The 15118-nt window shown below is 38.7% G+C and overlaps 1 protein-coding gene across 1 annotated transcript in view; it reads right to left on the bottom strand.

The window, feature by feature from the left end:
- The window catches only part of LOC141326762 (uncharacterized), a 133847-nt gene that overhangs the window by 95638 nt on the left and 23091 nt on the right, over positions 1-15118 (bottom strand). The window contains exon 3 of the mRNA XM_073835300.1: positions 5315-5855. Coding sequence (XP_073691401.1) covers positions 5315-5855 — 541 coding nt within the window. The remainder of the gene's footprint in view (positions 1-5314; positions 5856-15118) is intronic.

Here is a 15118-nt window from a genome sequence, read left to right as displayed (position 1 = left end):
TATGGTAGCAAATACATCATTAATCATAATTATAAACTAGATAAAAAGTTTGTTAGCAAACTTTAAGTTGGCTTGAGAAAGCCTAGCCAGTAAGTTTTAAGTAGTTTTAAAAGCTTTTAGTTTAAAGAAAGTTTAAAGGTTTTCAGTTTGAAATAGTTTTAGTTTGATTAATAAAGTTTGAAGATAGATAGGCTAGATAGATATAAATAGTTTGAAAATAGATTTATAGATATAAATAGTTAGAAGATATAAATAGTTTGAATGTGAATAGATGCTAAGGTGTTGCTATGCGGTTGCTAAGGTACCCAGGGTGGTTGCTAAGGTGTTGCTATGCGGTTGCTAGCATTATTTAAGCAAGACTAGCAAGTTGTTAACATGATTTTTAGCATGACTAGCAAGTCGCTAGCATGATTTTAGCACCACTAGCAAGTCTCTAGCATGATTTTAGCACGACTAGCAAGTCGCTAGCATGATTTTAGCACGACTAGCAAGTCGCTAGCATGATTTTAGCATAATTTTAGCATGACTAGCAAGTCGCTAGCATGATTTTACCATGATTAACAAGTCGCTAGCATGATTTTAGCATGACTAGCAAGTCGCTAGCATGATTTTAGCATGACTACCAATTCGCTAGCATGATTTTAGCATGACTAGCAAGTCGCTAGCATGATTTTAGCATGACTAGCAAGTCGCTAGCATGATTTTAACATTATTTTAGCACAACTAGCAAGTCGCTAGCATTATTCTAGCATGACTAGCAAGTCGCTAGCATGATTTTAGCACGACTAGCAAGTCGCTAGCATGATTTTAGCATGACTAGCAAAGTCGCTAGCATGATTCTAGCATGACTAGCAAGTTGTTAGCATGATATTAGCATGACTAGCAAGTCACTAGCATGATTTTAACAAGACTAGCAAGTCGCTAGCATTATTTAAGCAAGACTAGCAAGTCGCTAACATGATTTTTAGCATGACTAGCAAGTCGCTAGCATGATTTTACTGCAGAGGAAGAAAAAGCCCAGCGACAGATTCTCAAAACTTGTGAATGAATCTTTTCCAGTCTTCCTAATTGTGTCTTAGATGCTGAACCAAAGGCAATGAACTAAACCATATAAACTAGAAACAGAGGGGGGAAAACACTGGGAAAACAGAACAGGACAAAATACTGACAACCTCTCAGCCACAGAGCTCCATCATCTGCGGACAGTGACTTATTAATATTTCTCTCTATGGTAGCAAATGCATCATTAATCATAATTATAAATAATAAAGGGCTGATGTTCCGTTATCAATAATTCCTTTCCTTGATATATATTCCCCCAACCTTTACCTTATATGTGACCATGGACCACAAAACCAGTCATAAGGTAAAATTTTACAAAACTGAGATGTATACCTCATATGAAAGCTCAATAAATCAGCTTTCTATTGATGTATGGTTTGTTAGGATAGGACAATATTTTGCCGAGATACGTCTATTTGAAAATCTGGAATCTGAGGGTGCAAAAAAATCAAAATACTGAGAAAATCACCTTTAAAGTTGTCCAAATTAAGTTCTAAACAATGCATATTACTAATCAAAAATTACATTTTGATATGTTTACAGTAGGAATTTTAATAAAAAATCTTCATGGAACATGATCTTTACTTAATTTCCTAATGGTTTTTGGCATAAAAGAAAAATCAATAATTTTGACCCATGCAATGTATTTTTGGCTATTGCTACAAATATACCCCAGCGACTTAAGACTGGTTTTGTGCTCCAGGGTCACATATTTCGTTCTATTAGAAACTCTTTAATCCAATTATATAACCTACCACCTAATTTAATAGACAAACCTTCTTTCCATAACATATCATAAGCTTTCTCAACATCAAAGAAAACTGCTACAACTGTTTCTTTATTAATCAAGGCTTTCCTAATATCTGATTGCAAGTTAACGATTGAATCCATTGTTCCTCTTTCACGTCGAAATCCACTTTGATATATTTTTTTCTCCATATTATACCTTAGTCGATCTGTAATCATTTTTAGTTTTAGTTTGTTCTTGTTATTTTTTTGGTTTTGTTTGTGTATATGGTATTAGTCACCAAATGCAACAAAATACATCTTTGCCAGAGCATTTAATCATTAATTTTATAGATTAAAATATCAGATGTTCAGTATCAATTCAAAACATTTGGGCTAATGTGCAATCCTTTAAAAGAAGTGTTTTATGGATTCTTCCTCTAAGTAACTAAAGACGCATGCAGTCTCCATGTCTCCAACATAATTTGCAACTACTTGTGTCACTGGGTAAATCAAACAAATAACTTCATAAGTAACTTCTTTAACTTTATTGGTGTGTAAGAAAGGCACAACACAAAGGCAAGTCTTCAGTCGGTAAATCCAGACATGAAGGGCAGAAAAAGCACACAAGTGCATAACCTTGAGATCGGACAATAAACACTCAACTGAAACCAGCTTAGATATTAATATTACAATTATAAAATTAAAAATCAAAATATAAAATAATGTATTAATAAAAATGGTAACATTTGATCAATAATTACTCAAAGCAAATCCAAAGATGAGCTGGATCTCTCTCTCCTACTGACTTACAAATAGAGATGGGTATATGGGTAATAGTGATATAATTAAGTTGGCTTGGGAAAGCCAACTTACTGAAATCCTATTTAAACTTCTTCTTCTTCTTCTTCTTCTTCTTCTTCTTCTTCTTCTTCTTCTTCTTCTTCTTCTTCTTATTTTTCTGAGCGGAAAATATTTAGACACCTACTCCTCCTAGACCGTTCAAGCTACATACTCCAAACTCGGGCCAGATCTTCATACTGTTCAGACTTAGTGTGCTATATCTTTTCAGACTGTTTTGAGTTATGGTTTTCTTAAAAATTAATATTAAAAATCATAAAAAGGTCCCATAGACTTTCATTGACCAAAAGTCCATGTCTGTTTGAACTATGTTTAATGTAAACTGCTAGAAGCCATTGATACTCAATTAAGCTTTAAGCTATCTATCTATCTATCTATCTATCTATCTATCTATCTATCTATCTATCTATCTATCTATCTATCTATCTTCAAACCTTATCTACATATCTATCTATCTGCTAAAATCATGCTAGCGACTTGCTAGTAATGCTAAAATCATGCTAGCGACTTGCTAGTCATGCTAAAATCATGCTAGCGACTTGCTAGTCAAGCTAAATAATGCTAAAATCATGCTAGCGACTTGCTAGTAATGTTAAAATCATGCTAGCGACTTGCTAGTCATTGCTAAATAATGCTAAAATCATGCTAGCGACTTGCTAGTCATGCTAAATTCATGCTAGCGACTTGCTAGTCATGTTAAATAATGCTAAAATCATGCTAGCGACTTGCTAGTCGTGCTAAATTCATGCTAGCGACTTGCTAGTCATGTTAAATAATGCTAAAATCATGCTAGCGACTTGCTAGTCGTGCTAAAATCATGCTAGCGACTTGCTAGTAATGCTAAAATCATGCTAGCGACTTGCTAGTCGTGCTAAAATCATGCTAGCGACTTGCTAGTCATGCGAAAAATCATGCTAACGACTTGCTAGTCTTGCTAAAATCATGCTAGCGACTTGCTAGTCTTGCTAAAATCATGCTAGCGACTTGCTAGTTGTGCTAAAAACATGCTAGCGACTTGTTAGTAATGTTAAAATCATGCTAGCGACTTGCTAGTAATGCTAAAATCATGCTAGCGACTTGCTAGTCATACTACAATAATGCTAGCGACTTGCTAGTTTTGCTAAAATCATGCTAGCGACTTGCTAGTCATGCTAGAATCATGCTAGCGACTTGCTAGTCATGCTAAAAAATGCTAAAATCATGCTAGCGACTTGCTAGTCATGGTAAAATAATGCTAAAATCATGCTAGCGACTTGCTAGTCATGCTAAAATCATGCTAGCGACTTGCTAGTCGTGCTAAAATCATGTTAGCGACTTGGTAGTCGTGCTAAAAATCATGCTAGCGATTTGCTAGTCATACTACAATCATGCTAACGACTTGCTAGTCTTGCTAAAACCATGCTAGCGACTTGCTAGTAATGCTAAAATCATGCTAGGGATTTGCTAGTCATGCTAGAATAATGCTAGCAACTTAACTAGTCATGCTAAAATAAAGATAGCGACTTGCTAGTCATGCTATAATAATGCTAAAATAATGCTAGCGACTTGCTAGTCGTGCTAAAATCATGCTAGCGACTTGCTAGTAATGCTAAAAATCATACTAGCGACTTGCTAGTCATGTTATAATCATGCTAGCGACTTGCTAGTAATTGCTAAAATCATGCTAGCGACTTGCTAGTAATGCTAAAAATCATACTAGCGACTTGCTAGTCATGTTATAATCATGCTAGCGACTTGCTAGTCATTTTAAAATCATGTTAGCAAATTGCTAGTCATGCTAAAATCATGCTAGCGACTTGCCAGTCTTGTTAAAATCATGCTAGCGACTTGCTAGTCATGCTATAATCATGCTTGTGACTTGCTAGTCCTGCTAGAATCATGCTAACGACTTGCTAGTCATGTTATAATCATGCTAGGGACTTGCTAGTCATGCTAAAATCATGTTAGCGACTTGCTAATCATGGTAAATCATGCTAGCGACTTGCTAGTCATGCTAAAATCATGCTAGCGACTTGCTAGTCTTACTAAAATCATGCTAGCAACTAGCTAATCATGCTACCACCCTGGGTACCCTAGTAACCTCATATCTATCTATTCACATTCAAACTATATCTTCTAACTATTTATATCTATAAATCTTTCTATTTTCAAACTATTTATATCTATCTAGCCTATCTATCTTCAAACTTTATCAATCAAACTAAAACTATTTCAAATTGAAAACCTTTAAACTTTCTTTAAACTAAAAGCTTTTAAAACTACTTAAAACTTACTGGCTAGGCTTTCTCAAGCCAACTTAAAGTTTGCTAACAAACTTTTTATCTAGTTTAAAACATGAAGCACAATGATAAACAGGAATAAAACAAACAAAAAACATTGTTCTTTGGGGAGGAACTCCATCTTTGAGTTGATCTGATCTGAGTTGAATCTGAAGATGAAGATGAACTTTATTCACTGTGAAAACTTTAGATCATGTTTCTTTCTCATGGCTCTTGTAATGACAGATTGATCCAGATTATATTCTATTGTTTGATGCATTATTGTGTCACATTTGGTGAGGACGCAGCATCAGATCTGAAAGTGCTGGATCTGAAGATGATCTATTTACTGTGATTGTTATTTGTATGTTTGTGTAGAGAAGATGAACGATTGAAACACATCCCACATTCAGTGCAGTGATACGGTTTCGCTCCAGTGTGAACTCTCATGTGTGATGTAAGGTGTCCTTTTTTTGTAAAACTCTTCCCGCATTGATCACATGCGTACGGTTTTTCTCCAGTGTGGATCCTTTTATGTTCTTTCAGACCTGTTGACTGCCTGAATCTCTTGTCGCAGTGTGAACACTTGTAAGGTTTCTCTCCAGTGTGAATCCTTTCATGTGCTTTCAGAATTGCAGCTGTAGTAAAAGTCTTCTCACACTCAAAGCACATGTACTCTTTCACACCAGTGTGTCTTTTCTGATGTCTTTCTAAATATTGTAAACATGAAAAGCTCTTTCCACACAAATGACACACATGTGGTTTCTCCTTTGAATGAACTCCCAGGTGATTCTTCAGGTATGAAGCACACATAAATGTTTTCCTGCATTGATCACATGTGTACATTTTCTCTCTAGTGTGGATCTTCATGTGTTTCTTAAGATGTGATGATTGTGAGAAACTCTTCCCGCACTGATCACAACTGAATGGTTTCTCTCCAGTGTGGATGTACATGTGACCCTTAAGGGTTGCTGATTGTGAGAAACTCTTCCCGCATTGATCACAAGAGAACGGTTTTTCTCCAGTGTGAACTCTCATGTGAACATCAAGTTGACATTTGTATCTGAAACTATTTCCACACTGAGTGCAGGTGAAAGACTTCTTGTCTCTTCTTTTCTTTAAATCTTTCTGTTCGGGTTTTTCTCCACTTCTGACATGATCTTTCTCCTCAACTTCACTCAGTTCTTCTTTCACCTCATTGTCTTCAATCCACTCTGAAACAAAAGTTAATACAGTAAATTTGTCAAAAAAAAAAAGAAAGGACGCAAAGTGAGAGGACATAAAAATTAACTCTGATATAACAACGGAAAGCAGAGAATTGCATTAGAAAATTCTGAACATTTTGATGCAGTTTTACAAATTCCTGAAGTTCCTGAAACGTTTACATTGATCTTACATTTTTAAAGCATTATAGGCACAAATCTCATGTTTCAATAGGGAGAGCTATTAAATGAGTTTGATCAACAACATGAAGGATCTGAGGATCCTCAAATACTATATTGTGTGTGTTGCATCAAGAGAGCAACCATACATTTATCTCATTTTTATTCATTTACAATTATTTATGTATATAATCATTTATAATCATTAGTCGTTTAATGATTATATAATTTGCTGCTCGACTGTTTTATCATTTACCATTTATATGTTTATTTGTATTATGTCATGTTTTTATTTTTCTTATTATTTTCCTTGCTTATGTTTTTTCATTGTTTAATCTAATAATTGTGAGGTTTCATTAACGGTTTTGTCTGTGTGAATAAGAGCAATACTAAACACCACAGACAATGTCAATGTTGCCAATTTAGTGACTTCCTGACCCCTTTTGAGGCTTTATTCAAAAGCCTAGCAACAAAATCAGTTCCCCTTCAGTCGTTTCACTACGACGTTACATATGGGAACCCTCCTGAGAGACCAATCATCTCCGAGCCTTATTCAAAAGGCTGATGAAAATTGGCGAGTGGTATTTGCATGCCAGGCCACTCCCCCGTACATACGGGTATATAAGATGGTGGCATGCAGCCACTCATTCAGATTTTCGCTTCGGAGCCTCATGAGCCGAGCCTGTCTACAAACAGACGAATATAGAAAAGAGTTCCTGATTGAGAGTTCACACTCTCTCTGCTGGCGTGCTGCCAATCTAAAAGAGCAATTTAAAAAAAAAGAGCTTTTGGCAGCCGCCAGCGAGATCCTGTAGGCTGCCATTCTCACAGCAACAAGAAAGTCTTTGCATTACCAGCGAACAGCTGCCCAGCAGTTCTCGGCAGTTCAGAAGCAGACTCAGGCGATTAAACACATCTTGCCCCACCGCAAAGCTACCATCTACCATCTCTGGGGCCTCAACCTCCGCATGCTCGTCGCCGAGGGCGCCCCCCTGCGGCCTCCAGAAAACCAGCTCTGTCCCCTGCCGAGGCTCACGATGCCAGACTGGTAGCTTGTTGTCTCAGGGACCGGCCAGAAACACAAGAGCTGCGGAGCGTCCCTGACACGCGCAACCCAGAGGTGGAGGAGATTGCTCTTTGGGGGACGACAACACCCACGTCCCCAATCCGGTAGAGGCCCGGGAGCTGCTGTGTACTCAAATGCCGCCGTCGACCTACGGGTTGGCGGTACCCACAATTTTACAGAAAGAGCCAATTTCCTCACCTCTGGGGTCTCGGCCCCGAGCTCCCTTCTCGAGCAACGCCCTAAAAGTTCCTCAGAATTGGACTCGGAGCCTGATACCACCAGCGCGGGAAACAGGGAAGAAGGTAAGTGGTGCCCAGTGTAGTCAGACTTTTTTCAAGGACGTTTATCCTTCTGGGACCAGTCCCCTTCCCCTTCCCCCTCAAGCCTGGCTTCAGCTTCCCAGCCCCTCGCAGTGGTTGATTCGGACGGTACGTCTGGGCTATGCGATTCAGTTCGCCAGGCGTCCGACCAGGTACAGAGGCATTCTATACACTACTGTCCACTCGGACACACATGCCGCTTTACTGCATGCCGAGGTTGCAGTCCTAATGGCGAAGGATGCAATCGAGCCTGTCCCTCCAGCCGAGATGAAGTCAGGGTTCTACAGTCCCTACTTCATCGTGCCCAAAAACAGTTGTGGGCTAAGACCCATCCTGGAACCTGAAGGACGCTTACTTTCACGTCTCGATCGTACCTCAACACAGACCCTTCCTATGGTTTGCTTTCTAGGGTCGAGCGTATCAATACAAAGTGCTACCATTTGGCCTGTTCCTCTCTCCCTGTGTCTTCACGAAAGTCACGGAGGCTGCCCTCTCCCCCGTCTGGCGGAAGGGCATTCGCATCCTCAACTATCTCGACGACTGGCTTCTCATGGCTCGCGAGATTTGTTGTTGTATTTGTCAGACGTGGGTGAAATCACTATGCACATTCCAGGAGAACTCAACCGTGCAGCCGACCAGCTCTCACGGCAGTCCACCCATCCTAGAGAATGGCGACTCCACCCCCAGGTGGAGTCCAACTGATTTGGAGCCATTTCGGCGAGGCCCAGATGTTTGCCTCCTCCGAATCCTCCCACTGCCAGCTGTTTTACTCCCTCAACGAGGCTCCCCTCAGCAGGAACGCAATCGCACACAGCTGGCCTCCGGGGCCCAAGTAAACCTTTCCCCCAGTGAGCCTCCTTACACAGACACTGTGCAAGATTAGGGAGGACGAGGAGTAGGTTCTGCTGGTTGCGCCATATTGGCCCATCCGGACCTGGTTTCCAGACCTCATTTCCCTCGCGGCAGCCCCTCCCTGGAAAATCCCCTTGAGGAAAGGCACAATTTGGCACCTGCACCCCAACCTACGGAACCTGCACGTCTGGCTCCTGGACGGGACGCGTCAGACCTCTCAGGCCTTGGTAAGCACCAACTGGTAAGCACCAACTGAACATCCCTTGGTAAGCACCAACTGATCGCAAGGTTCCTTAGAGGTGCGAGAAGAGTTAATCCCCCCAGACCGCACCTCGTACCCTCTTGGGATCTCTCCGTCGTCCTCCAGGCCCATTCAAGCCACTGGCGTCGAGGCAGATCCAGCCTTTGCGCTGCTGTGTCCAGTCCGCGCCTTACGTATATACGTGGACCGCACTTGGCACTTCAGACGCACCGAGCAGCTCTTTGTCTGCTTTGGAGGTCAGCAGAAAGGGAATGCTGTCTCCAAACAGAGGTTGGCCCATTGGGTGGTAGATGCCATCTCCCTGTCATACTTATACCAGGGACAGCCATGCCCCTTAGGTGTTCATTCCCACTCCACACGGAGTGTTTTCTCATCCTATGCATTGGCTCATGGCGCCTCACTAGCACATATTTGCAGAGCTGCGGTCTGGGCAAGACCTAACACCTTCGCTAGGTTCTACAACCTTTGCATACAGGCCGTGTCCTCACGTGTCTTAACATGGACATCAGGTGAGCGGGAGAACGGCTGGTGTTGGCTTGCTGCGCCATTCCTACGGGATCCACGCGCTATATCCCTCATTTGTTCCCATATGTAACGTCGTAGTGAACGTTACATCCCCTAACACAACCCTACATCACGCTGACGCCGCGCTACAGCTCGCCTCCTCAGCGAAAACCTGAATGAGTGGCTGCATGCCACCATCTTATATACCCGTATGTGAAGGGGAGTGGTCTGGCATGGAAATACCACTCGCCAATTTTCACTGGGCTTTTTTTTTGTGAGTTCCAATATGTAACGTCTCCATTCCCTACTTCAGGGAACGAGGGTTACCTACGTAACCTAGACGTTTCTTGGACAAACCTTATTTAGATTGCAACACTCGTATTTGAACGAACTCCTCCTAGAGATTTATTCCGATCAACTCCAAATTTGGTGAATCTAATCTAAAGCCCTTTGTGACATTAAATTGCGAAGATCTTGAGTTTTCGGTAAAGGGCATGTCTGTCGTGGCCTGACCAAGTTTCGCCATGGAAATAGAAGTTGTTATAACTTAATTGCCATAAATTGTCCAATCATCCTCAAACTTCACATGTTCGATAAGAATCTAGGCCTGAACACATCTGAACTCCAGTATTCTCTCATAATCATAGCACCACCTGTTGGCAACAGGAAATGGCTTGTAGCAAACACCTCCTAGAGATTTAATGATATCGACATTATATTTGGTAGGTCAAATCTAAAGGCCTTTGCAACATTAAATTGCGAAGATCTTGAGTTTTCTTTATAGGGCGTGTCCATGGCAGCCTGACAAAGTTCACAGGTTTGGTAAGAGTCCTGGCCTGAAGACACCTAAAGGCCAATATTCAGATATGATCATAGCGCCACCTGTTGGCAGCAGGATATATTATATCTTTCAATAACTCAAGCATACCAAAGTCAATCTGCACCAGACTTCATTTGTTTGATAAAAGTGCTGGTCTGAACAAATCTACATGCCAATAATCAGTTATAGGCATAGCGCCACCAGCTGGCAGCAGGAAGTTTGGCACATTTAAATGACTTTGACATATTTCTCCTATATTTACTGTATTAAAAGCACACTGCCCACCTTTAGCTGTTTTCCTAAGCCATCGGTCAGTGGTGAGCCCGGGTGCGAGGGCCCTTTCATTGCTGCTTGCAGCTTTAATTTACTTTTGGAATCTTATTTAACCTCTTAAACTCTGGCATATATTGGATTTTTTTTACTGATTTTGGCATACCTGAATGTAAAACAATGCCCTACTTGGATAGATTGGAGTAAATGCATGTGATAACAATAGTCTCATTTCCCAGAAAGTAACCTAACATTTAACACATGGGTGGAATAATTCATTAATATACATAAAAGGTTAATAATTTTCTTACTTGGCCAGTTACAAACAAAAACTTGCTTGATGAAGTAACTATTGTTACTTATCTTATTTATCTATTGTTACTCCTAGTCTTAACACCTAGGAACCTTTATGAATCACAAGTCTAGGAATAAGACTCAAATTATAGCATTCTTGCAATTTTGACACACTTAAGACTAAGCTTTTACTCTGAGTGGCGTTATACATATGGCCCAAAGCATTTGATGATTCAGCAATATTATTCAACAGCTCTAGAGATCATTCCTGTTACAACAAACACAATCTAAAACAGCCTGAAGCTTTATAGCCATCAGCATTATTAATGAAGAATGAAGAATCAACACCAACCTGTTTGTTGTTCAGTATCTTCAGTGTGTTCTGGATCTCTCATCTTCTCTCTGTCCTCTTCAATAAACTCAGATTTGCAGATTTCAGCTCTTCCTGATGATTTGATGCTCGTCTTGTAAACTGATGGGAATATTCCAGCATTTATTGCTGAATGTGTGATTGCTGTGGGAGGAGCTTCACTCAACATGAATCTCTGTGTGGAAAAGCCAAAATAACAATGAATAGAGGAAACCAGTGTCATGCCAACAGCTGATCGACCTACAAAGTGACGTCACATTTCCACCAATCTATGACTTGGAGCTCTGTAATTTCACAGCTGGACCACTAATCTCACAGACCCACAAATGATAGGCAAAAACATTCAGAAATTGAAGGTAGGTCCCAAATTACAAACTTATACTCTGAGTCTCCCAATGTGATACGGCCAGGAAGCAAGACACAGACACAAGTTCTGTATTTCCTACTTCAACTTTATTGGTATAATACAAGAGTATATATAGGAATATTAACGGATGTTATACATCTAACCAAAAGATCTGTGTGCGTCATATGGAACAAAAACAATATTGGGTGTACAATGAAATCTCAGAAATAGATCTGGGTGAACAATGAGCTCTTCCTGTTATTCCAACCAACTATGTATTAAACAAACAGAAACAAGTGTGAAATACATTAAACAGCAGGGACAGAGGAAAACTTATTCTCACGACTTATTCACACATAATCTAACAGTAAGTCAGTCTGGCCACTAGTGTTTACAACAACATTGTAAAAATCATCCATTTGAATTAATCATTGGACATAGTTTTTTTTTTTTTTTTGTTGCACAATGGCTGGAATTTATTAATTCTATTTGTCCTGAACAATTCCGTATTCAACTCATCTTCTATGAACGGAAGAAACATTAGACACAATGTGATAGTTTTTGCCGGTTGAATGAAGGGCGTATCTGGAGTAAAAGTTTCCTTTCTTAACTGAACACACATTATCTATAACATTACTACAGCACTATTCATATTCAGAAGAGCTGGCTTTAATCTCAAATTCGTTATCATCAGATTTAATTAAACAAAACAAGACTTGCAGGACAGCAAACAGCAAATAATAGAGGAGAAGAGGACTCACCAGCTCCGAAATCGCCTACTTCTCTACTATATAGTCTTAGAGGCCCCCGCAAAGAACGAGACGGGGCCCCTCCCACCAGCTGTGATGTCATGCATGATTTATTGTGCACCTGAGTCTGTCTCTCAGTAATGAATGTGGTGAATTATCATAGTATTGATGCATTTGACGTTATTATTAATAGCATTTATCATATAATGTGCGTATTTGATTGCTTTTCAATCAGACTGAAATCCAAGCAGGAATAAATAGTCTATCGCGAGCGTTTTGGCGTGCAAAGACTTTGGCTACAGATTTTATGTGGATGTTGCGAGCGCTGGCATTCTCAATACTTCGAAGAGCTAAACTGGACAGTCTTTCTTGTAACATTATTGTGCTCCGGAGAAATGTCTTGATCATTTCAGTTTCGAGAACGAACGATAAATCGGATAGAAAAGTCTGGTGACAAGTCAGTGAACAGCACAGAAGCGCAGAAGCGGACCAGAGCCCAAAACATAAATATATTTCACTTAAACCATTAACAGCTTAACAAACGGAAAGGAGAAAACTGTGCTGGGTTTTGATTCATTGTGACATGATCCACGCACACACACATTGTTGCTACCTTAATTAACATTGCAGCTTGTTGATTAACAAAATAAAAAACATTTTAAGAAAAATATAAAGGTTTCTTAATTTTAATAGTCCATTCGCGCAAGCTGTGCCTCACAGTGCTGTTATAGTCTTTGTGAAGGATAATGTTGTGGAGAGAAGGGAATAAAATAACCTAGGTGTTTATAATGCTTGTGCATTTTGATTTAGGCTACATTGGCTATTTCTGAATGTAATAATTAAATGCGACGTATGTTTTTTCCTCTCAAAACGCCATTTTACACAAGTAGTGTGTTATAACTATATAGCAAAATATTTTAAATATCTTGAAAAAAGACTTTAATGTATTTAAAGCATTTAAAGCTTTTTCTTCCGTTTAAAACATGTGGCCAAAATCTAGAAAAGATGATGCTGTCTTGGCTATGACTAACAAGGTTACCAGATCAAGACTCTGTTCTTTTTTTCTTTCTTTTTTTTTTCTTTTTTTGAGTAAGAAAACGCTGAACGGTAATGGTCCGTGTACTTTTTCGTTCATTCATTATTAAATTTCGGAATGAAAGATGAAGTTTAAAAAAGGGTGCAACTTAGTTTTTTGTTTAAAAGAAAAAAAAAAGCAGAAATGGCTGTATTTTGTTTTCCAAATGTATTGTTGTCATCAAATAATATTAGAAAATACTATTTTCCGATCGTTTTTCAATTTGTAATATTTATTTGTACATTTATTGTATTTCTTCATTTGACTGATCCTATCTTTACCCGAAAGTCAATTACACCGTCGTGCGGGTATCAGTGATGCGCGGGTTGATCCGAAATGAGCGCGTGCCCGCGGTTACGAGTCATCCAAAAATATTTCTAATGATATTCGGGTCGCTGTCGGTCGGGTCGTTTGAAATAAAGATGCCAATTAAACCTTTGTCATTTATATAGTAGCCTACTAGACACACTTTTCTATGAAATACACAGATCTACACTTTATTGGCTGAATAATATTTACCTTTTGAATGTTGAGCGTTATTAACTGTAGAATAAATGCTGAGGCGGGACAAAATGCCCGATTTACAACACGTTGAACTGAGCAAAGCCATTGTACCATTTTAATAGGCTAATTTTAAACGCATATAGCTCAGTAATGTCAGCTTTATGTATTTTCTGAGAGGGGGTGGGATTTTTGTTGGGAAAGTCGGGTTAGAGACGCACACTTCGATTAGACTGGATAAACACATGCAGCATCTTAATTGTTAAGAAAATATTCCTAATAAATGTCTCGAATAGTTTGATTATGTCCAATGCTTCTCTTTCTTTTTGGAATTATTAGACACATTTCACATGTCTTTTCAAATGCCTAGGTCTGTTTAATTTCCTTAATTATAAAATTCAGCACTATTTTTTTTTACGTTTATTCAAGCAATAATATATAAATTATCTCATGTATATGCTTGTTTAAAACCAGGGATTAAAAACGAATTCCGAATAAAAACTGTATTTTTTCTTTACATTTCCAGAGAGCGAAACGAACGAAATTAAACATTACTTAATAATTAAAGGCACTATCATTTCCTATTATTCACAACTATTATAACTACACAATTAATATATAGTCTATAATATTATTTTGTCATATTCGTGATTCCTGATTTTATATATGAAAACTTCGTTTTGAAGTGCATTCGTTATTATGTTTGTATAAGAAAAGTCGTTAACCCAGCCTATTAAGTTGATTTAATATTCTTGATCATTTTTAGAAGAATACAAGTTAAGAAAAAAGGAATTAGCTTTAGTCTCTAATATTTAGGGGTACAGGCTAATCTTTTTCTTTACTTTTATTACACTGTAGATCGAAATAAAATAATTATTGATCATATTTAACATCGGAGAATCACTGACATAGTTTAGAGTAGCCTACTTCGAAAATGAAACTATTGTATAAAGGAATATTTTTAAACGTTTATTCAAACAATAATTTATAAATTATCTCATGTTTATGATTGTTTAAAACCAGGGATTAAAAACGAATTCCGAATAAAAACGGTATTTTTTATATAAGCAACCTGAACCCGACCAACGTTTTCAATTAACCCGCCCACAACTCCGACCGCAAAATAAATAAATAAAATATTGTACCCGACCCGCCTCCTGACCTGCATGTTTAATATTTGCGACTGACACCAGCGATTAGGCTATATGCGGCATTGGAGGAAATGAGTTCACTGTCAAACATCATTCGCCATTTATTAGGTAATTTTGTCAAAAGAAATGTTTACAAGAAAAATACAGATTGTTCTTGTTGTGATTTAGTTTGTCTTGCCTTTACACAGATTTAAATAGTTTCATTTTCGAAGTACTTGTCAGTGATTATGTCAGTGATTCTCCGATGTT

Source organism: Garra rufa, chromosome 1 (genome assembly GCF_049309525.1).
Source record: "Garra rufa chromosome 1, GarRuf1.0, whole genome shotgun sequence".
Lineage (NCBI taxonomy): Eukaryota > Metazoa > Chordata > Actinopteri > Cypriniformes > Cyprinidae > Garra > Garra rufa.
This window is presented reverse-complemented; position numbering and strand designations above follow the sequence as displayed.